At 40.6% G+C, this 15,580-nt stretch overlaps 1 protein-coding gene across 3 annotated transcripts in view; it reads left to right on the top strand.

Annotated features, from left to right (window-relative positions):
* Positions 1-15,260, top strand: part of ptprt (protein tyrosine phosphatase receptor type T) — a 113,678-nt gene extending 98,418 nt beyond the window's left edge. For all 3 annotated transcript variants that reach the window (XM_037490877.2, XM_037490876.2, XM_037490866.2), the window contains 11 exons: positions 443-540; positions 916-1,032; positions 4,148-4,302; positions 6,947-7,082; positions 8,272-8,421; positions 8,694-8,867; positions 9,773-9,904; positions 10,648-10,773; positions 11,744-11,907; positions 12,575-12,710; positions 13,229-15,260. In XM_037490877.2, the coding sequence (XP_037346774.2) occupies positions 443-540; positions 916-1,032; positions 4,148-4,302; positions 6,947-7,082; positions 8,272-8,421; positions 8,694-8,867; positions 9,773-9,904; positions 10,648-10,773; positions 11,744-11,907; positions 12,575-12,710; positions 13,229-13,282 (1,442 nt within the window). In that variant the 3' untranslated portion in view covers positions 13,283-15,260. The remainder of the gene's footprint in view (positions 1-442; positions 541-915; positions 1,033-4,147; positions 4,303-6,946; positions 7,083-8,271; positions 8,422-8,693; positions 8,868-9,772; positions 9,905-10,647; positions 10,774-11,743; positions 11,908-12,574; positions 12,711-13,228) is intronic.
* Positions 15,261-15,580: the final 320 nt, after the last annotated feature.

Genomic DNA, 15,580 nt, shown 5'->3' with positions numbered 1-15,580 from the left:
TTTTATATTTTATTTTGACTTGTTGCCAGGATCTTCTCCTGTCTTGTTCATTCTGTGCACATGGGCAGGTGCCACTGTGTATGGTAGGTTGTGTCATCAGTGTATTAATGGGTGAGAGATGTCATCTAGTATCAAAGCGCTTTGAGTGGTCAGAAGACTAGAAAAGCGGTGTACAAGTCCATTTACCAAGTTCATTTTCGTTTGAATGAAAAACGTTCTCTCTCCCAACCCCCCCCCTCACCCAATTCCATTATTTCAAAATAAAACTCTGAATGATTATCTCTACCTTAGTTCTGTATTTTTTCTAATTCATAGAAGCTTCTGCCATTTCTGTTTTTTTGCAATTCTTTCAAGTTAATTACAGCTTTTCTCATTTCTGTACTTGAAGCAACTTTTTGAAATTTAAGCTTTCTGCATTTGTGTGTGTGTGTGTGTGTGTCAGGGCCCATGCAGGAGACAGTCAGGGATTTTTGGAGGATGGTCTGGCAGGAAAACTCTGCTTCTATTGTCATGGTTACCAACCTCGTGGAGGTGGGCAGGGTGAGTTCATCGTGTGTGTGTGTGTGTGTGTGTGTGTGTGTGTGTGTGTGTGTGTGTGTGTGTGTGTGTGTGTGTGTGTGTGTGTGTGTGTGTGTGTGTGTGTGTGTGTGTGTGTGTGTGTGTGTGTGTGTGTGTGTGTGTGTGTGTTTTTGTGTTCAATTGTTAGAGAGGGAAAATACCTATGGTTGCATGATATTACAGAATTAGTCAATTCAAAGAACCAGTTGTTGGTTCAATTGTACTACATATAATATACACAATCCAATCAGAATCAAATACATTTACTTAAATTGAAGCTTAAACATGACTTGATGGTGTTGGGTACTGTTTAAATACGGTGGGAGACACAAGCTTGATCTTAATACTCTTTTACAGGTGAAGTGTGTGCGTTACTGGCCAGATGAGACTGAGGTTTATGGAGACATCAAGGTGACCCTGATAGAGACTGAACCGCTGGCTGAATACGTCATCAGGACGTTCACCGTCAAGAAGGTAAAAAAGTGACTCATGGCTTCCCTGCATCCCTATTATAGCCACTAGGAGACAGAAGGGTTGGTTTCTCACAGTTTAAGAGAGGGATCACAAGCACACCTTTGTTGTCACCTCAAAATAACAAAATAAGGGTTGTTTCTCTATAAAACTATCCTTTTTTTGGTAATTAATTTAATTCAACTTATTCAACTTTATTTTAATTTTTAAAAATCCATCAACTTTCAAGTGTGGTACTGTTAAAGTAAATCATTATTGAAATTCTGTTTAAAACGTGATGCACTGAAGTCTTGCTGTAGTGTACCTTCTCTTTCTACCCCCCTCTTTTATCTCACTATTTCCTTCCTTTTCCCTTCACTCGTGTGAAAGCGGCTTATGAAAACGAGTCTTAAAGTCCTCGCTGTCAGCTCGTTTAGTGAGCCATTAATCCATAACACCTCCGTGTTTGTGTGTGTGTGTGTGTGTGCGTGCGTTTGCACCGCTAATCTAAAATTTACAAGAAGGCTGACTTTGAAATGCCTGTCATTTTTAAGTATGTGTTAATACATACAAGCACACACCAGACAGACTTATTAATACATGATGTGTGTGTGTGAGGAACAAAGAGAAAGCAGTGCAGAGATGAACTGAGAGAGGACACAGTTCTGTACTTAAGGTAAAAAGCTATAATTGCAGAGAATAAGTGTGGGAGTGTTCATTCTATCGGTGATAGATATTCTTTTGATGTATTATGTATGAACTATAATGATTAAAGTTTCTTCGGATGAGCAGACCGCCACCTTACATGGCAGCCGGTCCTCAGCCTTCGGTATGAGAAGAAAGTTGTAATGTGCATTGTTCAATAAGTTGGTAAGACGCTACGGAACACCATCCATTTACCGTTTCACGGAACAGTCCTGAACCATGTACATAAAAATACGGAAAAGAGAAATGCAGCAGCACGACGAGAGACCAACACAACTTGTGCCCAAAAGAGGAGCGTTGTGCTGTTTGGAGGGTTTTTGGTTTGGAAAAATCTGACAGATCAGAAAACGATGTATTGCAAAGTTTGTCGTGCTGCTGGTATTGTTTGGGGCCAATACTAGCAGCCACAACACCTAACACATCAACAATATAAACTCCGTGGCCAGTTGCGAGCAAGTTGGCCAGCGAGGTGTCTGGGGTCCTATCTGTTGTTAAAGAATAAATGAATGAATGTGTTTACGCAAAAAATCTGATGAATCTGAAGTGAACTGAAAACACAAAATCCTGGCAGCAAACATAAAAAACAGAGCCCTGTAGTTTCATAGTGCCAACAAATATTGAAGAATTTAAACACAGGGCCATGTGTACTAATGCTTTTGCGCTGACTTTAGTCGTATTTGTTTGGCAATCGCGTAAAAGCATGGCGTTGTATGAACAAAAACGCCCACACTGAGGTGAAAGCGCAGATTGCCTTTTGCGCAAACGGAAAAAGGCAAAATTTCGCTTTCCGTGTGTTGTATATGCATTCACGGTACTGTCAAGGGGAAAGTCAGAGTCTCTCACTTTTCCAGAGGGATGCGTAAACTGTTCCTAATTATTTATTCCGCGCTAAGTACAGAAACCGCACGTGGAAATGTGCCTTCTAAAAGTAGGTGTGAACCCGGATACGTCTTTCCTCGCATATGCCTCTCAGTAAAATGGCAGCAGTAATCAGAGCCAGAAGGCGACATAGCTCAAAAATCGTTTTTTGCCGCAAGAAGTACATTTTTTCAGTTGAGAGGACACAAAATCATTACATTTTACAGATTTAGCAACCATGCAATATTACAGTTAGTGGAAGAAATCAACAATGACTTTGAGCCTTCAATTCAACGTTCACATTCCGTTCTCTTACATTAAAGTTTCATTTAGCAGATACTTTTATCCAAAGCCACTGAAATTGCGTTATAACCCATGCGCCACATTTTGCCTGGGGAGCAATTAGGGGATTCGACCTGCCAACCTTGCAGCTCCCAGCGCATGACACTACTCCATCGGCCAGCTTAAACTCCTCGCTGCATCACAATCTCAGCCATATCACAGCACAAGAACTTAACGCTTTTATTAATGAAAGCAAACTTTCACTTGAAACTGATGATGGACAGCCACTCAAATGTCCCCAGCACATTGACGTCACCCCTTCCTTTGTCCTCTCTATTCTGGAAAGAGACGTTAACTGTCTCTTTTAAAAGACAGAACCCTCGTAAACTCTGTCTCGCCCTGCACCCTGAAGCATTGTGCTGACCAGCTGTCTCCGGTGGTCACTGCCATCTTCAACACTTTCTTGGTGACATGCCACGTTCCAGCCTGCTTCAAAGCCTCCACCATCATCCCTGTTACCAAGAAGCCCAGAATCACAGAACTGAATGACTACAGGCTACTGTAGACTACTGACAGAGCCCACAGGTCAGTAGAGGATGCTGTCAACATGGCCCTCCACTTCGTCCTCAGGAACCTGGACTCCCCAGGAACCTACGCCAGGATCCTGTTTGTGGACTTCAGCTCTGTCTTCAACACCATCATCCCGTCTCTGCTGCAGGACAAACTCTCCCAGCTGCACGTGCCCGACTCCACCTGCAAGTGGATCACTGACTTCCTGTCTGACAGGAAGCTGCACCTGAAGCTGGGGAAACATGTCAGCCTCTCGGTTCATCAGCACCGGTTCCCACCAAGGCTGCGTTCTTTCCCCTCTGCTCTTCTCCCTGTGCACCAACATCTGCTCCTCCAGTCACCAGTCCGTCAAGCTCCTGACGTTTGCGGATGACACCACCCTCATTGGACTGATCTCTAGGGAGGATGAGTCCACCTACATATGGGAGTCTGACCACCTGGTGACGTGGTGCAGCCAGAACAACCTGGAGCTCAACGCTCTAAACACAGTGTAGCTGCAGGCACGCAGCCCTAACTTCCCCCACCACCCTGTGTGACTCCCCTGTCACCACTGTGAATTCCTTCAGTTTCCTAGGCTCCATCATCCGGAGTATGATGTGTCTCTTTGCCACCCCCTCTCTAAAGGCCTGTTGTAACATGCATTAGTCATCATCAAGAAACAAGATGACAAGCAAAAAATATATATTAAACTCAAGGGTAACTTTTCTCACTCTTTGCTTTTCAGAAGGGTCACAATGAGATCCGTGAACTACGTCAGTTTCATTTCACCAGCTGGCCGGACCACGGCGTTCCCTGCTATGCCACCGGACTGCTGGGCTTTATTCGACAGGTTAAGTTCCTCAACGCCCCTGATGCCGGGCCGATAGTGGCCCACTGCAGGTGAGAAAACATACACGCTGAGTAGAAGTATCTTAAATTCCCAATACATATATAGAATTTTGTCTAAATCCCTACTACCAATGTTTGTCCCATGTGGGACAGATGGTATTCGGGTTTAGGCGCTAAAGCACCAAAATTAACTTACTTTCAGAATTTATGATCCAATCAAGCTAATTATCTATTATGTTGAACAGTTTCAGAAGAACTGTCCCCTTTTAATCAAACACACACTAACACAAATGTAGTAATGTTACCTCGTTCAAATTTAACCAGTAGTGTTAACATTTACAATAGGACAAGGAATTATACTAGGGACATAGGGTGAGGATACATCTATATATTTACTTATGTACACAGCAAAATTAACACTATTGGCGTTCATTTTAACACTTTAAAAGTGTTACACTGACACTGGAGTGTGGACTAACACTTTTTTAAAGTGTTGCCATTTTAACACTGTTATAGAGTTAATTTGAACTCGTATATTGTTGAAATTTAACAATACTCAAGCGTCCACACCAGTGAGTAGCGAGAAATTAATACTCATAGGGGTAATTAATTAGCTCTTATTGATTTGCACACTATAAAGGAGTTGCCTCATTAACACTATAAAATGTTGTTGCTACTCCCCCTCCACAAAAAAGAAATCTATAATTTAATTGTCAATAATTAGAAATCTTAGTCAATAAAAAATACGAATGACAAGTAGACTACTTTTTCAAATGCGTCAACATTACCAAATCTTTTTTCATTGCTGTTAATTTATCTAAATGTAACAATAAGGCATTTTGTACGCTCTTTGACTATTCAAATTAGAGCACTGCTTGTTAAACGGTCTAAAATAAGTCAGTGCCTTCACAGATGTGTATTTTATACAGTATGCTCAAAGCGAGTCGTATCTGGCCCGGACCTAAAATGAGTTTGACACCCCTGGGCAAAGGGACAGCCTCTGGTTTCTAGTGGCAAACAGTGATCCCTAAAACATAGTCATCTGAGGTAAAGTGCTCCCATAGATATATGAGTGTTCCCCTTTTTAATGCTAAAGTTTGGTTCGTCATCCCGCCGGATAGCCTGAATCCATTTTCATCAAACATCACCATCAACAGGAAAGGAATGAAACGACGGATTTAGCTGCTTTTGGGAATATCAGCCCGGTATGCTACAATAACTTTTTCTCTTTGCTTGCGCCATTTGTTTACTATTGCCATAACCAGACAGGAAGAAGATTCCCACGATTTCAAATAGTTTGATTGACGCCATCTTTATCAACAGCAGAAATTTGACTCTGCTCAATTTGTTGTGTATGTATACATAGATACATTATGTGCATATTGATGTAGATATACATCCTGTTCTCAACCATCTGGCTCAGTTGTCAGCAGGAACAAGCTCTAAGCAGAAGCCTCATAGACAGACCCACCGCTCTGGTAGGCCTTTATCGTGGGTCGTCACACACACAGACACACACATGCACACGGTTATGCCCACGCACAGACACACACACACACACACCCTCCACACAGACCATATTAATCACGGAGGGTGACAGGTAATCTGCTGAGGCACTACCTCCTTTTCCACCCCCCTCTCTATCTCGCCATCCCTCTGTAGCTGTCGTCTTGAACTGTTAGGAGGGTCGTGAAGGAAAAGATAGCCCTCCCCCCCTCCTCCCATAAACCTCTCGACCTCTCAGTTCCCCCTTCCTTCTGATCTTTCTCCTGTGAACACCATCTCCATGCCTCCAAATAACTAACATTGTTGTCCTTTTATTAATTGGCCCCTCAGTTATCCCTATTCAGGATGAGACACAGTACCCTCTGGCCAGGGTATTAAGCTTTTGCCGTGTTTGTGAATGGGACTCCTCCATCATTCCAAACTAAATGTTTGTTTCAGGCATCAGTTCCTCTTCAACATTTTTCCCAAACCTTTTCCGGTAGGCCCCCTATGAAGATATAGGAACATATAATCTGATTATGTTCACATAATGGTGTGGGGTGGGGGGTCTGAGTGTCAGGTTAGTGAGCTTTATACTGTCTACCAGTATAAGAAGACTCAACAAACTGGGCTCTCTCTTCTCTTAAAGAGGGATAGGCACCTCTCCTTATATTTTACACTTTTGCTTTTTGATATTGCAGTTGCAGTTGAAACAGACTATTTGCACTTTATTTGTACAACTTTTTTGCAATTGTATTTGTAGTGATTTTATTTCTATTTTTTAATTTTACCGGTGTGAGCGTGTGTGTGTGTGGTGATAAAGATGCCAACCCCCATCATGGGGACTACTGCTCTAAGAGATAGCGACTGAATGTTTTTTGACTTGACTTAAATATGCGAGAACTGCTATCATCACTTATGTACTGTTCTATGCATTTAAAATTAATATTCATTTTTAATTTATTAATTGGGTGAAAAAAGGCTTTTAAGTTTTTTGTTATTTTTTATCTGGGAGTTAAAGGGTACATCCTGCTCATTAATAAATGTCATCTAGGGGAACTAGATCATTGATTTCAAGTAAAATAACTTCTGCTTGTCAGTTTAACACAGGCAAGTTTCAGGTCATCCAGGTAATTGAGTATTATCTGCATAATACCGAAAGTTTCGAATGATTAGAAAATCAACATTTTGGAACTTCATTTGCCTTCAGTGCCGGTGCAGGGAGGACGGGCTGCTTCATCGCAGTGGACATCATGTTGGACATGGCAGAGACTGAGGGCGTGGTGGACATTTTCAACTGTATCAGAGAGCTGAGATCACAGCGAGTCAATATGGTCCAAACAGAGGTCTGCATGTGCACACAAATACATGATCAATACTTTAGTGTGTTTGAGTGTGACAGCATTCAACTTGTAGTCAGCAAGGTGGTTTTAGACGCGCACACATATACCATGCACAAACATGCACAAACATGCACAAACATGCACGTCATAAGTTTGACATTGCATTGCTTTGAGGAAGCACATAAATGTGATGACATTTAACTCCCTCCCCTCCTTCCCGGAAGTTGGTTAGCAGCGACAAAATCAGTGTCATTACTTCTTTTGTGTGGCTTTGTCAAATTCTGTAAAAATAATGTGCATCTTTAAATGTTACATGTCAAACTACCTTAAACCAACCAACTTCATCCTGACTGATTTCCACTTGTACTTCTGATGAAAATCTTCCATTTCCAAAATGCATCTTTACCCAGAATATAGAAAGACTTGACTGTTGTGAATGTGTTTTAGTGGTGCTCGGTTACCTCGAGTCTTCTCATATGACAGAACTGGTATGGAAACTAGTTTTGTGTGTTAGGGTTAGTGCGAGCAATTCGTCTCAGTGTTGAAGAAGCTTGACGTGATTGTTACCCTGCTCTGAACAACACAAAGCAATTCATATTTTAAAAGGCAGATATGGAAATGATCTGTTTGTGTGCTATCTGCTGGTTTTGTCTCTATGTTTATGTCACTAGAGTTTGTAATGGCCAGAGGATGACATTTAAGTGATGTTTCTTAAATTATAATCCCCGCTCTTAGAGCAAAAATTGGCATTCGACAGACACAGAAAGAGACCAAAAAAAATATTGCAAATTAAAAGACCAGGTGAGCACAAACTCAAACAAGTGTGAGAAGAAATGTTAAATTAAAAAACTTTTGATTAATTAGAAAGACATTGTGGATGTAACCGGGCTCCTGTTGGTGGCCAATGAGTATAAGAGGACATTTGATTACGAGCACAGCATCAGTGCCGGCCACTACTCCGTGTTCAATCCCCTCTTAGACTATCAAGAGAGCTCCTCCACACAAAGCAAACAATTGTAATTTATGAGTTTGTCCGAGAGCAGCAGATGCAGCTTTCTCTTTCCCAAAGGAGTCATTGCTCCACAATGCAAACATCTACAGTGAGAAACTACACTTCATTTCTCTATCTCCTCACAAAGGGCGGTATCTTCAAAGATATTTGGACTACAGCACCTCTTTGATCATGTTGCAGGAGCAGTACGTGTTTGTTCATGATGCCATCTTGGAGGCGTGTCTATGTGGGAATACAGCCATTCCAGTGTGTGAGTTCAGAGCCATTTACTACAACATCAGCAGACTGGACCCACAGACCAACTCCAGCCAGATTAAAGATGAGTTCCAGGTGAGCACAAGCACTGAGCACTCCAGTAGTACATTAAGTGGACTTAAAATTCCTTGGACAGCCAAGCCTCATTCATTCAAAGAACCTTTGAACTCTTACAGCCTCATTTTTGGACCCAAATGAGTCTCCATAAAGTAAAGGTGGACATTTTTTGGCACTCAACCAATTACGGCTTTAGTTCAATCTCCTTACCTCTATTATCTAAACTATGTTTTTGGGAGCCCTATGTTTAATTCAAAGTAGAAACGATATATTACTTTTCTGTCAACCAGACGCTGAACATAGTGACCCCTAGAGTTCGTCCAGAGGAATGCAGCGTGGGTTTGTTACCCAGGAACCACGACAAGAATCGCAGTATGGATGTTCTATCAGCAGACAGATGCCTGCCTTTCCTAATATCCGTGGACGGAGAGAGTTCCAATTACATAAATGCTGCATTAATGGACGTAAGTGTACATTTAGGCATGTTGTAATGTATGATTGTTTGTTATTTTTTTATAGGGTTCTCAATGGATTAAAAAACATTAACTAGTTAATCACACATATTGTAGGTTGTTGTTGTTACAATGTTGTTTTTAATAAGTGTTTGTTTTTCTTCTAAAGTCTAAATCTTAAAAGTAATGAGTAACCACTTAAGAAAGTGTATTTTAGGCACTGTTGTTTAATAATAATGTTATTTTAAACACACAACTACACAAATTTGATCATCTTGGAGACCGAATTCCACCTGGTGGAACATGTTGAACATGTTGAACCACGACTCTTCCTGCTGTCCTCATGGACTTTGCTCTCAAATCTCTATAATTTAACGGCTGAAGTTCCAACATTGTCCCACATGCCAGGACGTTTTAAAATCAGTCTTTTAGGAACACAGTGGTAGTTATCTGCAGACTGTGTGCCACGCAGGGTAACATTAGATGTTGAGATGAAAGTAGTTTAGCAGCTAGCTTAGCAAAGCAGTGCTACAAGTGATCCATATGCCACTCACCCCCTTCTGTTTGACACGTGGAGTAATTCTTCTGCACAGTTCTTCGCTGTATGTCGCGCCTCTGTTTGTTTCATTTCCAATGCAAAAAGCTCTCTACATCTTGATGTAACTGACAGCAGTTGGCGGCCGTTTCGTTTAAGCGGTCAACTTCCGGGGCGTATGTTAACTACTTTAAAATATTTTAATTAATTTGGCCACATTATTCGCATAGATTAATGTGTTTATGTTGATAGCCCTAGTTTCTTATAGCGTCTTTTCTTTTACTGTTGAGCACCAAAGAGACTATTCAATCGTTAAAAATTGCTTTGTCTACTTGTCTGTTTGTCTTTTGCTTGTTATTGATTTATGGTTTCCCAATCCCAGAGCCACAAACAGCCAGCGGCCTTTATTGTTACCCAGCATCCTTTGCCAAACACCATGGCCGACTTTTGGAGACTTGTGTTTGACTACAACTGTTCCTCCATCGTCATGCTGAATGAGATGGACGCAGCGCAGGTAAAATACTTTTTACAGTTTAGGACTAAAACTATTAGGGAGAGAAATTAAGTTCTAATTAATTCAGTTTCTGAATAATGATATTATGATGAACATGCATTACTCCAATTATGAAATTATATGACGATTCACACCTTCACACAGGGAGTCGATCATCACAAACACTCACTCACACACACGCACACAAACAAGGCCATGTAAGAAGGAAGGGAATGAAGTCAAGTAACTCTCCGTCCATCTTAAAGGTGCCAAGTTGAAGGGTTAGCAGGCTTATGAAGGTATTTCAGATGTCCCAATCCCCATTTAAGCTCTCCAGCTCTGCGTGGGAAATGCCGAGATATCTTCTGAATGACAGTATGAAATATATGAGGTTCAACAAGCCTCCTTAATAATCCTGAATTTACCACAGTAGTGGAAATAGTTATTGTTTTAATAAATGCAATGGAAACCTACAAATATGTTATTTGACGTTATTGTTGATTATTGATATTACTTATGATTATTGATATTACAAATGAACTCACTGACAAAGTTCAAAATTATGGTAAAGTAATTTTTTACAAAGAATATTCATCGAATCACATGTTATTATCCTCATGATCAAAGTTAATTAATTCAGGGTTTTTTAAAGATCAGATAATGAAATAAGCTGTTATACGTCATCATAGGAAATCCATGTATATGTAGCTGTTAAAGCATGTAACTGTGCCTTTTGTCCTAATTTATATTCTGTGATTTTACAGTTATGTATGCAATACTGGCCAGAAAAAAATTCTTGTTGCTACGGACCCATTCAAGTTGAATTCATATCGGCGGACATTGATGAAGACATCATCAATCGAATCTTCAGGATCTGCAATATGGCCCGGGTACTGACATTGTCCTCTACTGGATCTCCCCTCGTATGCATTCTTTACCCTCACCTCTCCTTCTGTCTCCCCACCTCTTTTCACCCCCCTGTCAATTTCTCACCCATCTATGCCAGTACTCGATCATCTACATGCTTCTATAGCACTTAGTGAACTTCCCTTTGCCCTGCTCTCCTTATTCTCTCTCTCCCCTCTAATACATCCCCATTTGAGCGTGAAATGGATCATATCATCGCCACAACAGCACATCTCCCACTGTGAGACAGCTATAGCACCGACCACTAAGCCATTAAATGAAAGAGAGAGTGAGGGTAGGATTGCAGAAAAGGTTTCAGAGGGAGAAAAAAAATAAAAGTATTGGGAAGGCTTATACTGAAGTGAGTACAACATAAGATGAAAGGGAGCCTAAATAAAAGTTAGAGATAAAATATGATTAAAAGAGCAGATGGGGGAAGTGGATAGGGAAAGAAAAAGGAAGAAATGCATAGCTTTACCCTTCCCTAGGGAGGCATGCTAAACGTTTCTGAAATAATTGAGTGTTTAGGTTTCAGAATCCGTAACAAAATTTGTCATGAAATTGAAAAGTGTTGTGGTTTATATTTATGTATCTTTACAGTAAAGTCCTGTTATTTACATCTAAAATTGTTCATCAGCTTCAGCTTTATGTACATATACGTATGAGTCAGTGTGTCCAAAGTTTTGACTCGCAAATATATGTATTGATTGCCTGGTCATAATTTAAGGCACAGATGGACTTCAGAATCACAAACATACGTATTTAGGCCCATTGAGGCATAGAAGCCATGAGCCTCTGATTACACACTATGAAATGTAAAATAGAACAAGTCACTTGATCCTGAAACCTACAAAAGACCTTCTTTCATGATTCAGAGGATTGTTTCATATACTGTTACGGTTGTTTACCCACTTTTACATTTTAAACATCGCCGATTGTTTTCTCTCTCTCCAGCCCCAAGATGGTTACCGCCTGGTACAGCACTTTCAGTTCATTGGCTGGCCAGCCTACAGAGACACGCCCCTTTCTAAGCACTCCATCCTCCAGTTAGTGAGGAGGTTGGCTAAGTGGCAAGAGCAGTATGACGGAGGAGATGGGAGGACAGTGGTACACTGCCTGTAAGTTTAACACATACACACACAGGCATAATACATATCCAGCAGCTCATACTCCATGGTGGGAAATAATAATAATTGGAAGACACCTCTCATGATGACAAACATACTTGTAAACGACACCCGCACATTCATTTAAAAATGACAAAAGATAAGCCCAAGATCACATTCACATGACCAGCTGAAGATGTCTAAGGGCTCAGCATATCGGCTATATAAGAACTAGACATCATTTTAAAGTGAGCAATAAAAACTTCAAGTCAATTCAAAAACCAGCACAGAGGTGGGGTGTTGTTCCACAATAGTTTTTGGTACTTTTGCAACCCTTGTGGGGAATTAAATTCCTCTGCGAGTGACTTCTTCTGTGGATGACTGTGGGTGAGTGGGGAGCATGGTCGTCCTCCAATCAGAGGGTTTGCGGTTTGATCCCAGGCCTGGCTAACCTGCATGTCAATGTGTCCTTGGGCACGACACTCAACACAACATCACTCCTCTAGCGGCTAAAACTAACATTAATGCAAGCGTATGGCGAGTATGAACCCATCATTAGAAACAAAGCAACATCGCTACTGCAACCAAAGACAATCTGCATGTTTCTGTATTTACTGTATATCCAATAATTCCTGCCTCCTTCCTACCCCTTTCCCCCTTCTTGCCTTCTCCCCCACAGAACCGGTGGAGGGCGTTCTGGAACCTTCTGTGCAATGTGTAGCATCAATGAGATGATCCAGCAGCAGAACATCGTGGATGTTTTCCACACCGTCAAAACACTGAGAAACAACAAGACTAATATGGTGGAGACCATGGTTAGGATTCACAACACGCATAGCACACACTAACACTAACACTTTATCAGGAGTTTATCATCAAACACATTTTTGGTGGTCATGGTAATGGGAACCCTTCAAGAGATCTGACTATTTCATTTCACATGTTAAGTTTCTCGCTCTAGGTGGTCATTCTTCATTTATACCCTTATGTGGTCATGAAGGATTGGTTAGGACCCAAGAACTTGGACCCACCCACAGATAAGCAGTTGAAGATGATTAAAGAGAGATATTTGTTCAGGAATATGTTTTTAGTTATTGATATACATCTTTATTAAAAGAGTTACAGATAGAGATAAATTAGTATTAATAAATATATATTCAGATACATATTTATTTATATACCTATTTATTAATATTCATATTTGGAGATGTTAGGAATGTTAGAATATGTAGTTGTTAACCTTATGGTTCTCGATATCTATGGTGTGTATATAATTGTAAATCATATGTATGAAACTGATCAGAATTAACATTAAGCCCTTTGCTCTCCACAGGAACAGTACAAGTTTTGCTATGAAGTGGCTCTGGAGGCGCTCAGCTCCTTCTGATTGGATTAATTCTTCAACGCGACACTGGGCCTCTGAAGGCCAAACCACCTTGTGAGTGTGTGTGTGTGTGTGTGTGTGTGTGTGTGTGTGTGTGTGTGTGTGTGTGTGTGTGTGCGTGCGTGCAGAAGAGCTTGTTCATTTGCAAGCATCATTGTGTGTGGGTGTGAGCACCACATTGTGTGCCTGTGAAAACACACACACACAAACCTGTATATTTCCTTGTGTCTGCTTGTACAAAGAATAGGGAAAAACAGAAATATTGAACAAATAGATTTGATCTTTAAGAAAAGCTCCACTTTTTCCTTCTCTATCTGCTTGTCCTATCAGTTGTCAAGGGACTATTGTACAGTACATCTACGCTATGCCTTGAATGGTGTCTCCTTTTAAAGGATGAATGGCCACTGGAAGATATAATTCACATTTAGCCTCAACTCTCTGTTCTGGTATTTCTACAAAGTAAAGCATGTTTGTCTGAGACATTGACCTTCTATAGGACTTCCTGATTACTTCATTGATAAATGCATTTTGTATCATGGTTTATTCTCCTTCATGCTGCTTGAAGGCAGTCTGACAGAGGGGTACAATTTCCGTTAACACAGGAAACCCGAGCATGTTACTATCCTAGTGGAGTCTAGTGCATGGGGAAGACCAACAACAGCATTATAGAGACAAGTCATTTGTTGCCTTTAAGACCAAATGTTGTTGTTGTTGTTGTTTTTGTTGTTGTTATTGTTGTTGTCAGGTTTCTTCTTCGGGGATTTGAGAAAAAAAAGGATTCATGTTTTCAAATGGTTTTATGTAGTCAGTCTTGACAAATTCATACACTGTGCATCCACCCCTAGTTTAACTATGACAAGACGACCACAAACAAAAACAAACTTCACTATAATTATATATATATGCGCACACACACATGTATAAAAGATCTTTATAAAATGAGAACTGTTGGTTTAGAGCAGGGGACCAGTAGGTTGTAAACGATGTACCAGTAGATCCATCAACAACAAAAATGACGCCACGCATGCGCAGTCGACCGCGGAAGATGACTGAAACTAATGCTAATTAGCGATCCTTGCTTACTAACAGATTCATTAATTTAAAAGCAACCCAGGCTGACTCCAACCAGTACAAGTCACCCAGCAAGGTAATGAACAAGAATGTGTGGAATGGTTGTGACGGTTCCCGCCTCTTGATAGATGCAAGGCTCTTTGATTTCTTCATATACTCGTTTTGTGCTGAGGCCATGCAGCGGTGTGGTTACCGCTATTACTTGTTAGCCCGACTACCCCCCCCCCCCTACCGGTCGGCCAATCCTCTGAGGGAAGGGGAGGGGGTAGATCACCGTTACCTTTTCAGTTGTAAAGTAGCTGGTGGACCGGAAAAGTGTGGTCACGTTTTTGTTCCTGTCCCCTCATGCAGCATGGCTTTGTTGACCTTCATTAACATGAAATAACATTCATGAATATCTGCAGATTCACTTGGTTCCCTTTTAATACATCCTCAAGACAATCTAAGCCAAATAACAAATTCCAGTCATAGACAGTCAAACTTTTCTTCTACCGGCCTCAAATTACATTCCTTTATTCCTCAATTCACCAAACTAAAGGTCCCGTTTGAACATAGCTTGTAGGTTTTGATGCTTTTGACTGACGTACTTTTTGCAAAATGTTCGAATTCAGTTGGCGCTTGTGTATTTAATTTTGTTTATGAAGTCCAGTCAGACTTTCTAATGGACCTAAGACAAAGATTTTCAGAGTGTATTCAGACAATGTTAAATAACGTTTTTTTTTTTTTTTGGGCTGGCTTAGTTCATCTATACTATTTTTTTTTTTCAATGTGTTTTGTTATTTCTTTTGTATGATTCTGATAAATATCTGTTGATCAAGTGCTGTTTAGAAATGGTGATGCCATAACCATTGGTTGTTTAGTTAATTGAAATGTGGTTAACATGAAATAAAAGGGACCAAAATGTTTAAAAAGGATCTCATCTCTTACTTTACAGAATCTCCTTCTGATTTAATAAACATGTTGCATGTTTATCTGACTCAATATACAAACTCTGTCCTAAACAGAAGGAAGTACCTCCTTAGGTACTGTTAATTAAGGTTTAAACACCTTGATACTTCTCTATGATCTGCTTCAACCAATGAAAAGGGTTAAAAGATCTCTCTGGCCCAGACAAGGCTTTTCTGTCCTCCCTTCAAGAGAAATGCTGCGTACCCTCGAAAGATAGCCAGGCCTCATGAACTGATTTACTCTGAGTACTTTTACCGTAAGGTATGTGTATTGTTGCTGTCA

This window comes from Pungitius pungitius, chromosome 8 (genome assembly GCF_949316345.1).
Source record: "Pungitius pungitius chromosome 8, fPunPun2.1, whole genome shotgun sequence".
In the NCBI taxonomy this organism is placed as follows: domain Eukaryota; kingdom Metazoa; phylum Chordata; class Actinopteri; order Perciformes; family Gasterosteidae; genus Pungitius; species Pungitius pungitius.
This window is presented reverse-complemented; position numbering and strand designations above follow the sequence as displayed.